The following is a 14,921-nucleotide window of genomic DNA, read 5'->3' as shown; positions in this document are numbered from 1 at the left end:
AATTATTCAGATTTAATCATGACATACTGTATCCTTACACTGAAAAATCACATAAATATGTATAATGATTATGTGTCACTTAGAAAAAAGATTCTTAATAGTATTCACACACACACACACAATGTATACAAAAAGAGAAAGAGAAACAGACCTCCAGACCTCATCCCTATCTAGTGAACCAGAATTATCGGGGTGCAATCCAGGACTATGTCATTCTAAAAGGCTTTCCAGGGGCTGGCTCTGGCTGGTGGTTAAGACATCTGGATCCCACATGGCCAACCATGCAGTTTGAGTCCCCGCCCCGGACCTTGAGGAACATGCTGGATATATATGTGAGCCTGCCCGAAATCCCAAACGGAGGGGAAACTGGAGAAGGAGAGGCATTGTGTGTGACTGGTCCCCCTCTGAGCTGCTTTCTTCCTCCCTTCCTGTCTCTCTCTCCCTCCAGTAAGTGTGTATAAGCCCTACAGCCAAAAACCGAAAAGCTTCTCAATTGATTCTGATAGGCAGCCAGGATTGAAAGTCCTGATAAACTCTCTCCTCAGTTCTAGAATACAACTGTATCATGTACCAGAAGTTAAGCTCGATGAACTAAGAACGAGCACTATGTGTGGCATTGATGGTGTGTTTAATATACATTTTGTGAATGAGATGAATGAATCAATGAATATGCTAGGGGACACTCCTAATTTGCCCATATTTCAAGATTCTTTGTTTTTGGTACTGTATTTTCCACACGGTTAGGTTTATGGTGAGTACTAACCCATACCTATTCAACATTAATGGAAGTAGGCAAGCAAGGTGTCACCTGTGTCATGTCCATGGATGTGTGCTTTCTGTGATTTGCTAAAATTGATTGTGAATATTATTGAGTAGCTTAATAATCCCTTCTGCAGAGATGCTTATATAATTACAAAGCCTATATTATCCAACTCATAAGTATCAATTTCTTTGTATTCAGAAACTAAAAATTACTTAGACATATGTTTAATCAAAAATAGAAGCATTATTGAGCTGGCCTTGACATGGTGCTTAAAGTGGCTGGATTCCACACGGCCAACTGTGCAGTTCCTGTCCCAGACCCTGTAACTTAAAAAACTTGCTGGGGAATCAGCGGATGGCATAATGGTTACATCGCGGGACGCCCATGTACTCAACTGTGGTTTGAGTCCTGGACCCAGTGGCTTAAAACTCATGCCAGGCAAGAGAGTGCATGCCCAAAATCCCAAGAGGAGAATGGAGGAGAAGGGATTGTGGCGTAACCGTCGTCCTTTGGGGATAGAGAAGGGGTGATTTCTTGCTTTCTGTCTCTCTCTCTCTGGCAAGCACACATGCCCTATAGCAAAAAATCTCTCTCTAAAATAAATAAATAAATACAAATAAATAAACTTGCTGGTTTGAGGACCAAATCATTTATTTGATGGCAAAATGATTACATTGCTGGACTCCCAAGTAGTCCACCTTACTTTGAGTCTCAGATCCAGTGACCTAAAACTCACACTGGGTGCATGTGTGTGCATGCCCAAATCCTGAGAGGAGTTTGGAGGTGAAGGGATTGTGGTGTGGCCATCTCCCCAGGGGGTGATTTCTCACTTTCAATGTCTCTCTTTCCAGTGAGCACACACACCCCATAGCAAAAAAATATCCCTCTCTTAAAAAAATTAAATAAAAATGAAAACAGAAAACTTTCTGGGTGCACGTACAATATGGCCAAAATTTCAAAAAGGAATAATGAAAAAGAGATTGTAGCATGACCATCCCCCATGAGAGGTGCTTTTGCTGTCTGTCTCTGTCTCAGTCTCTCTCTCTCTGGTGCACATGCAGGACCTCTGGCATAATTTTTTTTAAAGAAGCTTATTTTAAGTATTAGAGAGTCTTTTAAATAGTTGTGCATCATTTTAAAAATATGTCTCCAATGTGTATCTAGGAAATTATGTTTTATATTTTCCTCCTCTCCTATTCACAAATTTACTTCTAATTATACTACTGCTCTAAAGGAAGAAAAAAAAAAAGAAAGAAAGAAAAAAAAAACTCTAAATAGAACTAAAAGGAAAATAGCAGTTAATAAATGACCCTTATTTAGTCACTGAACTCAGACTTAAGGAAAATAGCTTGTACTGCTCGCTGAATTTAGAGATCATTGAGAAGGGAGTTCGGGGTTTCTCAATACTGTTGCGCTTTCTTGACCTTTTCAGAAACTTTCTAGAAGCCTGTGAAGGACAAAATCATCTAGCGAACTCCAGTATCTCCAGCTGACCCACCATTTATTTTCTTGGATAATTTAGCATGTGGATGATAACAACAGAAATTGTACTGGGAAAATAAATGAAGACAAAAGTGTTTTTCTTCTTAAAATAATCCATTGTTAATAGAAAAGATATATTTTGGCTAATTCATTTAATGACTGTTGACAATCAAAATATTTTATTTCACAGGCTCACAGATGTGACCCTCACTCTGAAAGATCCCCATTATCCTGACCATGATCTTGGAATCATTTTGCTCTCAGTCACTCTTACCCCAAAAGAAGGAGAATCTAGGGATGTGGTAAGTCCTGCCCCCCAACAGCCACCAGGAGCTCTTTCTTGCTCTCACTTGTTCGAATGTTGTGAGCCTTCCCTGGACCCAGAAGTAATAATAAAGAGAAGCTGTGTATGAAAATCTTGCCAGTCCTTGGTCTCTGTGAGTATCCGGGGCATTACTCGTCCACGCTTATTGTATCTTTTCAACTCAAATTTCCTGTTCCACACTCCAGATCAGAACCTCTTGTTGTAAATAAGAAATAGATTTGAATCCTTTATTACGACTTTATTTCTCAATTTCAGACATGTAATATGGGAGACAAATATTAGTATTTATTCAGGGAATACATTTACTAGTGAATTGAATACTTTGATTTCCACGTGGAGCTTTCCAGCCCCTACTGGTTTTGACTATATTGTCAGGTGTACCATAACAAAGAAAATGAGGGGCAATTGTAACAGAGTTTCTGCCTTCTGGTATTTGTTTACAGAACGATAAGTGAGTACTCTTCATCTTATTGATGGCCTCCCATCTCGGTAGTAGCCATTTTTCAGCACTAGCTGTCTGTACTTCCTTGCACACCATGCTGCTATGAGAAACTGACAAGGGATGCGGGGAGCCAGTTACTCCCAGACCATTGCAATCACATTGAAAATACGGGGTTTGACCCTCATCAGTATGCTTGCCAGTGCACTCTCTGCCACCCCTGACCAGACATGATTCGATTCAATGTGCTTTCCATGTGCCTGGGAATTACTCTAACTAGCTCTGATTGCAACACATTTTAGTGGAAGATGTAATTTTTTTAGGCAAGTTCCAATATTCTATTTCAGCAATGTTTGAATTGCTGTCTTAAAATAATGCATGATTAAAACTGGCATATATTGACTGCTGAAAAGGCATTATTGACATTTTCCCTGAAAGGGTAGGTAAAAACAATGAATTCCAACTTTAAATTTGGAACTATTTTAAACTCACTCAGAGATTCAACCTTTCAAGAAGTATTTCTCATTATCCTTAAAAATTAAGCAGTATTTCTCTTCACCCTCAAAAGTTAAACAATGAGCACACAAACTCATGTACAGTATTAGCTAAATATGCGTATCTATACTTTATTGACTCAGAAATTTCTCTTTTCTAGCAATTATTATCAAATAATACTTATGACTGTTGTGAGAATTTAGCATGGTGAAATTATGGATGTATGCAGAGGTAACCTATGTAGAGGAGAGGGAAGGAGAGGAATATTCTTTAACAGAGAGTATTTAGAAAACTGGGACCAGCAGATGGCGTAATGGTTACATCGCTGGGCTCCCACGTAGGTCGACTGCAGTTTTGAGTCCCTGACTCTGTGGCTTAAAACTCATGCCGGACACATGTACGTGCATGCTCAAGATGCTGACAGGAGAATGAAAGAGTAGGGACTGTGGCATGGTCATCCCCCCTGAGGGTGATTTCCCACTTTCTGTCTCTGTGTGTGTCTCTCTCTCCAGTAAATGCACACACCCTATAGCAAAAATATCTTTTAAAAAAAGAAAAGAAAAGAAAAGAAAAGAAAAGAAAAGAAAAGAAAAGAAAAGAAAAGAAAAGAAAAGAAATGAAACCCATTGTTTTGGAAGCACCAAGTTCAGAAGACGTAATTTCACTCCAGCACTGGCCAGGAAGTATATGCTAGCTGGCTAACCCATACGTAGAAATGGAGTATAAATGTTCATTTGTGCCTTATTGAATAATACTGGTGTGCACCTGGAACCTACAGGCCACTTCTTATGTTGCACACATTGGATACAGTAGAACTAAGATCCTGTGGATAAGTCAGAAATCCGATAACCCCAGAGGACATGTAAAACGATAGCTGTTTCAAGCACCATAAGAAAAGAGGTCCATGTTGCCGTAAGAATAAATACAGGAAAATTTTTTCTACTCCACGAGACAGGGCTTCTCTAAGGAAACCAAGTGGGAGTTAAGGTAGGAAGTATGAAGAAGGTTAAACAAGTCAAAAACTTGGACAAGAGGAAGGATTTTAAGCAGAGAAAGCCACCCATGCAAAGGCCCCGTGGCTAGAGGAAACAGGAAGCATAAAAAAATTAGAAAAAAGTCCTTGGAGCTTAGAGAGGGTAGAAGCAGAGTGTGGGAGATCATGGTGCACAAGGTGACGCTGGAGTACAGGGGACATGCCCAGACCACATAGGGCCTGTATGTTATGGTCTGTGATCTTTTCCCAAAGAGCAATGGGCAGCCCTAGAAAGGTCTATAAACAGGAAGTAGCATAAACAATTCACGTTTAGAAAAATTCTCAATAGCTACATTGTAAGAGCACAGACCCAAAGGATGACAATGATGCTATTGTAGAAATCCAGTTGAAATATGATGGAGGGGGACGAGCAGATTGTGTAATGATTACATCGCTGGACTCCCACATAGTGACTGTGGTTCAAGTCCCAGACCTGGTGGCTTCAAACTCACACCAGGCATGTGCGCATGCATGCGTGCCCAAGATCCTGAGAGGAGAATAGAGAAGGAATTGTAGCAAGGCCATCCCCCTTGGGGGGTGATTTCTTGCTTTCTGTCTATCCCTCTCCAGCGAGTGCATGCGTCCTATAGCAAAAGCTTCACTTAAAAAAAGAAAGAAATCTGATGGAGTTTTGGATTAAAAGAGGTAGAGAGGGAGAGAAATAGCAAGTTTACAAGTACCAGATTGAAAATGTGGTGATGGAATGTTCCTTCACCAAAGTTTTTGCTGTGTTAATGAAAGACAGTACCTCCTAAACAAAAATATCTAAATACCCAATGTCTAAATTATCCCAAAATCACTCTAACTTGCAATATCGCTAGAGGTTGGAATGACACAGCAGCTGTTGTTACCTGGATGAACCGATGATGAATAATCTGCTAAACTTCCACATTAAAAGGACCTTGATTAAATATACTAAGATCAAGCTGAGGGTTATAGGGAGTAAGTCAATATCAGGTGACCTTAGGATGAAGCTGTTGAGCTCTTCTAAATACACAGAAATATAAGTCAGCATGGGCAAAGTCACTTCCAATATTTTATTTTCTTTGACAGTCCTTGCAAAACTCTATCTCCATGGCTGCTCCAATTTATTTTTCTGGTACAATATCTTTCTTCTTAGAAAAGATACCATTTAAAAAATATTATGGTGTATAGGAGTGGATTATTCTATCAGCGAGTTCTCAAACATGAATACGGAAGAAAATAAGTCGATTACCTAAAACAGTTACACATCAACAATGTGGTTTTAGTCATCTTCCTTTCTGCCTCTTCCTTTTTCCTTACCGTATCGCTCCAGCTACAATCATTCTTAACATAGTTTCTCTGGAAATTCTCATGCCATTTTCTTGACTCAAATCCTTTTAACTACTGCAGATGGTTTGGAAGAAATCCTCTTTTTCCAAGCATTTTTCACTCACTCCTTTACTTCGTGCCTTCCCCTTTCAGAGTTCCAGAACAGTACTGTGTTTATTCTGATGCGTTGCCTGAAAAATGGTGTCTTCTTCCTTCTCCTACTAAGTTGAACTCCTCTGGCTTCTTTCCTCTGTCAGAGAAGCAAGTGACTTAACCAGGGCTCCAAAAAGGCACAATGGTGGCCGACTGTACAAGGTTCAGCCTCCGGCTAGGAACATTTTTGCACATGCCATTGTGACGCTGTCCTCACCTGAGGAGGCAGCGGGGCTTCTCTGGCTCTTCCTTGTGGGTCTGCCAATACCAGGGACAGAGACTTGATTGTGAAGTAAACTGGGTCAGAGGAGAGGGGAAGGATAAAGAATCCCCTGTAGGAATTCTCTTGGGATTCAGTGTCCTAGCTAGTTCGATATCCTAGATTCGAATCTGGGTTTCTAAACATACATTTTTCTATTACGAAAATTCCCAGTAAATACATATGTTCACTATTTTGTTTTAATCTTTATTTGTTGGCCTATATGGCAGCTCTAAAACTCTTAAACTGTTTTATTAAGTTCTCTTAAACTAGTTATTAGCTTTATCAACACTATTTATTAAGTTTTGAAACTCCCAACAAAAGTATTTGTAGGAATCTGCTTGAAAGGAAAAAAAAAATCATTAATAATGTACTTAATATTGTGCTAGGTTCTATAACTCCTTTATTCTTTTAAGTCTTCAGTATCCTATCACTCTCTCTCTAATTAAATGGAAACTTGTAATGAACTTTCTCTTCAGCAAGCCAGCATATATTCCCCTACTTCTAACTTCTGCCCTAGCCACGCAAACTTCATGGTTCACCTTCTCTTAAATCCAAGGTTTTGTACAGTGTCGCTTGTCTTACCTAAAACATGTCTGCACTTCACCACACCTTCCTTCATCTTTCATCCCACCACTCCTCAGGGGAAAAGACAGACACATACACATATGTAAATAAGCTTTCTCAGGATGACTTTTCTCAAAGTCTCATGGTTGTTCCATGGGTTACAGACAAACATCTGTAAGAATTTGAAGGGATACTCCAAACAACCAGTTGCGTTTTTGTTTGTTTGTTTGTTTTCTGTCCTTCTTTCAACATCCAAATGCCTGAGGTTGTTGCAAGCAATATTAAATTTCCTTTTGTAAGTTCTTAAAATGCATATATTCATGAGAGTGCTTAAAGTCAAGTTATCGTGCTCTTCTGAAGGATTTCAAATGATGACAATGAATCGTGAGCATGTATGGATTTTCTTCATGTTGTTACATCTCTAGTTTTAATTAAATGTATTTCTCTGGGTTGCACTTGAAGTTTCCTGTTTAAAAACCGTCAGAGATCCAATGTATGTTAAAATTAAGTTTTCATATGCCTAAAATACGTAATATGCTGCTGTGGTGAAAGTGACATGCTGAAATTTCACAAATTATCCAAGAATAAGTCATATTTAGAGAAATTCAACTAAAATTTCAGCAAGCCAGAAATCAGTCTCCGAGTGCTTCATAAGTGCTCTTGATATTCAGAATAATGTATAGGGCAGGAAGAGAGGATGACTTTTCCATTGGCCTGCACACAGAAAAATTGAAGGAAGATTTCTGTTCTCTTTGATTACGAGCTCACAATTTATTTTAAGCTTTGGGGACTGAAGACTTTAGTTCAAAAATCACACATTTATTCTCATGCCTGTGTTTATAAAACTTTGCTAAATATTTTATATGCATTAATATGGAGATAGAAGAGATGAGAGCTTCAGGACCCTTTAACAGATAAGTTTTAACAATCAAATAGGAAATAGAATGTTAACATTAAACAACTGCTATTAAAAAGTAGGAAGAAATTAATCACTGCAAATACCTAGTACTTCACATAACGAAGTGCTGAGATTTCTAAATCAGTTACCTAGTGAGTTCTCATGTACTGTTGATACTGACAATGCGCAATGCGTTCTATGAATAATGCAGTTGGGATGATTTTTCCTCGTGTGGATTGCCAGTTCTGAAAATCAGAAAACCTGGAGAATTAGTTGAAAAATGCTTCACCCTACAGAATCTACTACAGCTTCTAAAACACACAGTGTCTAATTACAGCCATTTCAGTGTAGTATGAGTAATAGCAAATGTATTTTGTAGTTGCTTATATTACAATCTTCTCCATTGAGTTCATGATTGAGTCCTTTAAAATTGCCGAGATGTGAACAGATACATGTTTTTTAACATCTCCAGCATCGTGTGTACAAGAAACCAGAGCCTTCACGGGGGGCATGCTGATGAGTTGCATGGCATAGCTGTCATTTCTGTTTTGATTGCATGTCCTGTTCTTAAACCTGCAAACGTGTGTACTGCATATATGTGTGTCCCCTATATGGCATTTTCGTCTGATAGTGTGTTTGAGTTCTTTCTGGCTCTTTTTCTAGCAGAGTTCAATCCACAGCTTTCTTCATTGGAGAATTTGTGAAATAAAAGTGAGTTATTTGTGTTACACACTCTTTTAGATCACCTAGACCTACGAGTTGCTTGACTAAGGCTAAAAAAAAAAAAATTAGGAAACTCAAAGAAACATATGAATTAACTCCTGCTGGCCTTTAATGAATTAAAAAGTATTTTATCTTGGTTTAATTTGATATTTTTTAGAATTATATTTGATAATATGTATGTACTGAAGTATCTAATCCTATTGTGATCGTGTGTGTATAGTGTATGTATAATTCTTCTACAAGACTAAAAGAAAAGAAGGATTGAGATTGCAGAATCTTTTATAGCAATCACTTTGCAACTCCTCTACACGCCATGTTTTTATGCTACTTATGCCTTTTATTAGCATCAAGGAAAGTTGAGCTGCTAATGAATTTAAATGGCAGTGTTGGCTAATACTTTCAAAAAGTAATAAATAATTCCTATGTTTCTCAGTTGAAGTTAAGCTCGTAAAGCAATAATTAAATCATACGTTTCTAGATTTGCTCCATCTACTATCTTTAACATTCCCCAAATAATCTTTCTTCCCTAATATGTCTCACAAATAGTGAACAGTTTTGATAATAAGATAATAGTTTTGATAATAGGTCTATTCAATTTATTTCTGTCTAACTTTTCTGTTGTGTTCCATTTTATTAACTCAATGTTAACCCAACTACCTGAAAAAAAAAAGACTTGGGAGTGGAATATTTAAATCCATGGCTTAAAGGGTTTGACTCAAGAGGGATTTTTTTTTTTTTAATAAAATCAAGGCACATTTTGGGACCAGCAGTTAGCGTAATGGCTATGTCACTGAACTCCCATGTAGCTGAGCACAGTTCGAATCCCAGACCTGGTGGCTTAAACTCACGCCGGGCACGTGTGCGTGCGTGCCCAAGATCCCAAGAGGAAAATGGAGGAGAAGGGATTGTGGCGTGGCTATCCCCCCTGGGGGGTGATTTCTCACTTTCTGTCTCTCTGGCTCTCTGTCTTTCTGGCAAGCGCACGTGCCCTATAGCCAAACCACACCAAAAAAGAAAAAAAAAAATCATGGCACATTTTGAAAGTCACTGGATCTAATAATAGAACTGTGGATACTGAATCAGGAAAAAAAAAAAATTGGTCCTTCTACCTGCCACATTTTTCACATTTATACTTAGGGAAATGATTGACTTTTTGTTTCCATCAGTTTCCCTAAAAAATAAAAAAAAATAAAAAAATAAAGTGCAACATGTTTATAGTGCTGATTCTGAGAGACAGGAAAAATACAAACTTGTTTTATTTTACCTATGGAAGGTTTATTGTGTGCAGTACTTCCAGGTCAGGGGAAGTGGCTTTGAACAGCAGAATTGAATCCTTGCAATATCGACTAGTGTTGCCATGGAATTCCAGTTTTCCTGAGGTTCTAAACCCCTTTCGTATAGCTTAACATTTATTATAGAATGGAAGACTCTTAGATGCTAGATGATGGTGAGAGATGACCATGAGTTAAGAAATTTTTGCTTTTTTAATTCATTTACTAATTGTTCTCACTTGATTGGACTCAAAATACTGTCTCTAGGAATGACCATTCTTTGTCCACTGAAACTGCTATCTGAGAAAGTTGAACATTTATTGTCTAACTCCCAATGGGGGAATTTTTGTGCATATAACCTGCCGCTAAAGTATTTGGTTTTCAGTTGCCTTTTGGTGACGATGAAGGAAGAGGTACTGGTGGTGGTGGTGTTGGTAAGGATTCATTCAGCATCAACAGCATTTATGCCATGTCCACCACATGGTCATCTCTGTAACCCAGTGGTGAGATTTGTTGCTTAAAATTCATTAGACATTAGTACGTCAAACATGTAAAATATTTTTATAATGGTATCAGAAAACAATGCTTTCTAATTTCCTAGTTTCATTTGGGAAAAAGGTGGGGGAAGTACTAAATGTTAGGAAATGTACTATTCTTCCATATTTTGGTCAACATGTAACACAATGTGCATATAGAGAAACTACACCCTAGAAGACAATGATCTACAGAAAAGAGGAACATATCATTGTCTTCGAAAACCCTTATCTCCTGCCCTAGAACCTCTGCATAATCCCATTCTTTTGGTTTATGTCAAAGGTTGCCTTAATCTCATATTCAAATTTTTTCTTTTTTGTATTTTTGTAATCCATAAGTGCTTTGTTAAATAGTCTCTCTATATAGTAAATTCTGCTGAAAGAAATATAGCTCTTAAAGGTACTGGTACACCTCCTCAATATACAAATGTGGCAAGCAAAGAATAAGCAATTTCCTTTGCTCCAAATATTAATATTCCCTATTCTCCTATCTGCCTTAAAGATAATGGTACAGCTAAGATAAACTAAAAAGATTAATCAGTAAGCTTAATACTTAAGTGTTTATTGAGAAATGTTTAAAAGTAAAGAGAAAATAAAAAATCTTTGGACTTTAATGTTTACTTTTTGCAAGAGATCTTCGATACTTTATGCAAGAGATCTTGGGCACTCCTCACTGATTTCTAGAAATGTAATCAAACTTTTGGCTAAAAAAAAAAATCTCTTACAATTGACACAAACTAACTACTTTAAACCAAACATTTAGCAAGAAAATGCACTAATGGACATTACAATGTGCAGCATTTTTCTCAATTAAAAGCCTTTGTATGGATGGCACTGTAGCCTAGTGATCAAGGGAGTCGGCTCTCACCTGGCCAACTGTGATTCAAATCCCAGCCCTGGTGACTTGAAAAACATGAGGGCATGCATGCTTATGCCCAAAATCATGATGAGAGGGAGAAACAGAGGAGGAATTGCAGTGTGCCCACACCTAATTGGGGGCGCTGCTTACTCCCTCCTCTCCTCTCTCTCTCTCATGCAAGTGCCCTCTGGCAGTTTTTGTTTTTTGTTTTTTGTTTTTTTAAAAAAAAAAAAACATTTGTAGGTCCTAATATAGTTGAAGATTAACTAAAAGCAAACACAATTCTAGGATGCCACCAGAGCTACAAACGTCAAAAGTGTTTGAAGAGAAAATTATTATGTACCTGCAATGTCATGTACCTCTTCCACCTCCACCACCAAAAGGAACAATTACAAATCTTGAGACTCGATGTGCTGTTTACAATCAATAATTACATTTTCTATTCTATTTAAAATACACTGTCTCATTTTGTTGCAAAAAATAATAAGGCTGGTGGTGGTGGTGTTGGTAAGGATTCATTCAGCATCAACAGCATTTATGCCATGTCCACCACATGGTCATCTCTGTAACCCAGTGGTGAGATTTGTTGCTTAAAATTCATTAGACATTAGTACATCAAACATGTAAAATATTTTTATAATGGTATCAGAAAACAATGCTTTCTAATTTCCTAGTTTCATTTGGGAAAAAGGTGGGGGAAGTACTAAATGTTAGGAAATGTACTATTCTTCCATATTTTGGTCAACATGTAACACAATGTGCATATAGAGAAACTACACCCTAGAAGACAATGATCTACAGAAAAGAGGAACATATCATTGTCTTCGAAAACCCTTATCTCCTGCCCTAGAACCTCTGCATAATCCCATTCTTTTGGTTTATGTCAAAGGTTGCCTTAATCTCATATTCAAATTTTTTCTTTTTTGTATTTTTGTAATCCATAAGTGCTTTGTTAAATAGTCTCTCTATATAGTAAATTCTGCTGAAAGAAATATAGCTCTTAAAGGTACTGGTACACCTCCTCAATATACAAATGTGGCAAGCAAAGAATAAGCAATTTCCTTTGCTCCAAATATTAATATTCCCTATTCTCCTATCTGCCTTAAAGATAATGGTACAGCTAAGATAAACTAAAAAGATTAATCAGTAAGCTTAATACTTAAGTGTTTATTGAGAAATGTTTAAAAGTAAAGAGAAAATAAAAAATCTTTGGACTTTAATGTTTACTTTTTGCAAGAGATCTTCGATACTTTATGCAAGAGATCTTGGGCACTCCTCACTGATTTCTAGAAATGTAATCAAACTTTTGGCTAAAAAAAAAAATCTCTTACAATTGACACAAACTAACTACTTTAAACCAAACATTTAGCAAGAAAATGCACTAATGGACATTACAATGTGCAGCATTTTTCTCAATTAAAAGCCTTTGTATGGATGGCACTGTAGCCTAGTGATCAAGGGAGTCGGCTCTCACCTGGCCAACTGTGATTCAAATCCCAGCCCTGGTGACTTGAAAAACATGAGGGCATGCATGCTTATGCCCAAAATCATGATGAGAGGGAGAAACAGAGGAGGAATTGCAGTGTGCCCACACCTAATTGGGGGCGCTGCTTACTCCCTCCTCTCCTCTCTCTCTCTCATGCAAGTGCCCTCTGGCAGTTTTTGTTTTTTGTTTTTTGTTTTTTTTTTAAAAAAAAAAAACATTTGTAGGTCCTAATATAGTTGAAGATTAACTAAAAGCAAACACAATTCTAGGATGCCACCAGAGCTACAAACGTCAAAAGTGTTTGAAGAGAAAATTATTATGTACCTGCAATGTCATGTACCTCTTCCACCTCCACCACCAAAAGGAACAATTACAAATCTTGAGACTCGATGTGCTGTTTACAATCAATAATTACATTTTCTATTCTATTTAAAATACACTGTCTCATTTTGTTGCAAAAAATAATAAGGTCAACAAACTTTCACCAGAAAGACTGCATGGATGTTAAAGGTACTTCTCTAGTGATGTGTGTGTGAAAAACGGTCTTTGTGTAGTTATACTGGAAGCTGCTATGTAAAGGGCTAATACATGTTATGTTCCTCTAGAACACAATTGGCTGCCCCATTCCATATGTGAGTGAAACGATAATGAAAATGCTTTATTTTATTTGCAGACAATGCTAATGAGGAAGAGTTGGAAAAGATCAAGTAAGGTAATTCTTAGCATGTGATCTTTCAGCTTTTCTTGTTGAGAAGAACTATCAACTGCTTTCTCAAAGCTCTCTCATGCCTCTGCAAACTATACCACAAGATTTCATCACTATTCAGTTATTTTTCCCCCATAAACTTCAAGCAAATCACGCAATGCTTTTTAAATAAATAGAAGTCACACTGATCAATAGCATTCCAATCATCCTCTCGCTAATCTCTGGTCACTCCTCAGCATCATTCTCAGCATCCGGTCTCTATTATGTCCAACAGGGTCTAGAAAATCACTTGCCTAAGGAGTGAAATGATGAGGTTAGGGCAGAGACAACCTTAGACAGAAGAAAGATACATGCCATTTACAGTTTTTGTTCATGTAAAGTTAAATATGACGTTTCAAAACTCAAAAAAAAAAAATCCTGCATTACTAGATCTTTGGAGTATATAATGAGAATATCTTCCCTCATCACCTCTCCTCACTGCAAAAAATAAATTAATCTGAGAGTGAGAGGACTTGATGGTTTCTGTAACTCTCTAAGCCCTGGTTCTTCTTCTAATTTAAAAGATATATGAGGTATTAGCTAAGCTGTGCATTGGCTCAGGGGTGGTCCCACTCTTGGACACAGATAAATATTAAGGTGAAACTGAGCTTTTATATGAATGTGTCTTGTGACAAATTGAAGGAATCTTATTTATAAAAGCCTTGTTTGCTCAAATTTCTACTTAAAATCAGAATTTCTTTTGAATAATGAGTAATTTTTTTAGACCCTGGAACATGACAATCTTTTTTTCTTCCATTCTGATTGAATCATGCTTTTACTTCAGTATTTCATAAATTTTTATTATTTTTGTTACTGTTAATTTTAAAACCTTTTGTATTAAAATGGTTTTTTTTATATATTTGTGGTAATGAGTTAACCTATTTTATCAAATGTTTCTTATTATATAGCTTCTCCTCAATTTTTATAGCATTCAATGACCAAAAGACAATTTGACTCATGAAAAAAATTTAGGATTCTATTAAAAATCACCTTTGGCATTTTGATAAAGTGAAAAACAGTTATTAAGAAAGGTTGCTGAATATTTTTGACTTGGTGTCCATTGTATTTTTTGCCAATCAAATTGAAGTTTCAGAACATTTTAATGAAATATTTGCACTGTTTGGATTTGTATTACTCTTTTTTCCTTTGGAAGTATACTTTAAAATTAGTGTTACCAAAGCTGTATGTATGTTTAAATTCAGATCATTTGACGTTCTTCATTCTGTATCAACATTGTGATATATTTGTGTAAAAAAACAACAACCCATTAATACATAGCACTATTTTCTTTTCCAGGAATATTTAACTTGTGACATTAGATTGAGCATACATAGCATAGCATTCAGTATTAATTAATAAAAATAGTCTTTTTATTATGGTATAAAAGAAAGAATAGAAATAAATTCTTCTTTAAAATTCTTCATTTTGAATGCTGAATGAAGTAAAATCAATTCACTCATCTGATAATTTCTGTGAGAACATACTGAACACCTGCTAATTCATTCAAATTTCCTGTGCTCTAGTATATTTACCATATTCATCCATATTAGTAATACAAGAACCCAGTGTTAAATTGAAAATTCAAGGAAGTTTGGAG

General features: G+C 36.7%; 1 protein-coding gene across 5 annotated transcripts in view; it reads left to right on the top strand.

Moving 5' to 3' along the window:
• MCTP1 (multiple C2 and transmembrane domain containing 1) overlaps positions 1 to 14,921 on the top strand; it is a 418,517-nt gene that overhangs the window by 143,007 nt on the left and 260,589 nt on the right. For 3 of the 5 annotated variants that reach the window (XM_027765984.1, XM_006162512.3, XM_027765983.1), the window contains exons 5-6: positions 2,436 to 2,547; positions 13,253 to 13,291. In XM_027765984.1, the coding sequence (XP_027621785.1) occupies positions 2,436 to 2,547; positions 13,253 to 13,291 (151 nt within the window). The remainder of the gene's footprint in view (positions 1 to 2,435; positions 2,548 to 13,252; positions 13,292 to 14,921) is intronic. The other 2 variants (XM_027765986.1, XM_027765985.1) reach the window with 1 other exon arrangement.

Source organism: Tupaia chinensis, unplaced genomic scaffold (assembly GCF_000334495.1).
Source record: "Tupaia chinensis unplaced genomic scaffold, TupChi_1.0 Scaffold140095_1, whole genome shotgun sequence".
In the NCBI taxonomy this organism is placed as follows: Eukaryota; Metazoa; Chordata; class Mammalia; order Scandentia; family Tupaiidae; genus Tupaia; species Tupaia belangeri.
The sequence above is the reverse complement of the archived record's forward strand: the minus strand, read 5'-3'. Positions and strand labels throughout refer to the sequence as shown.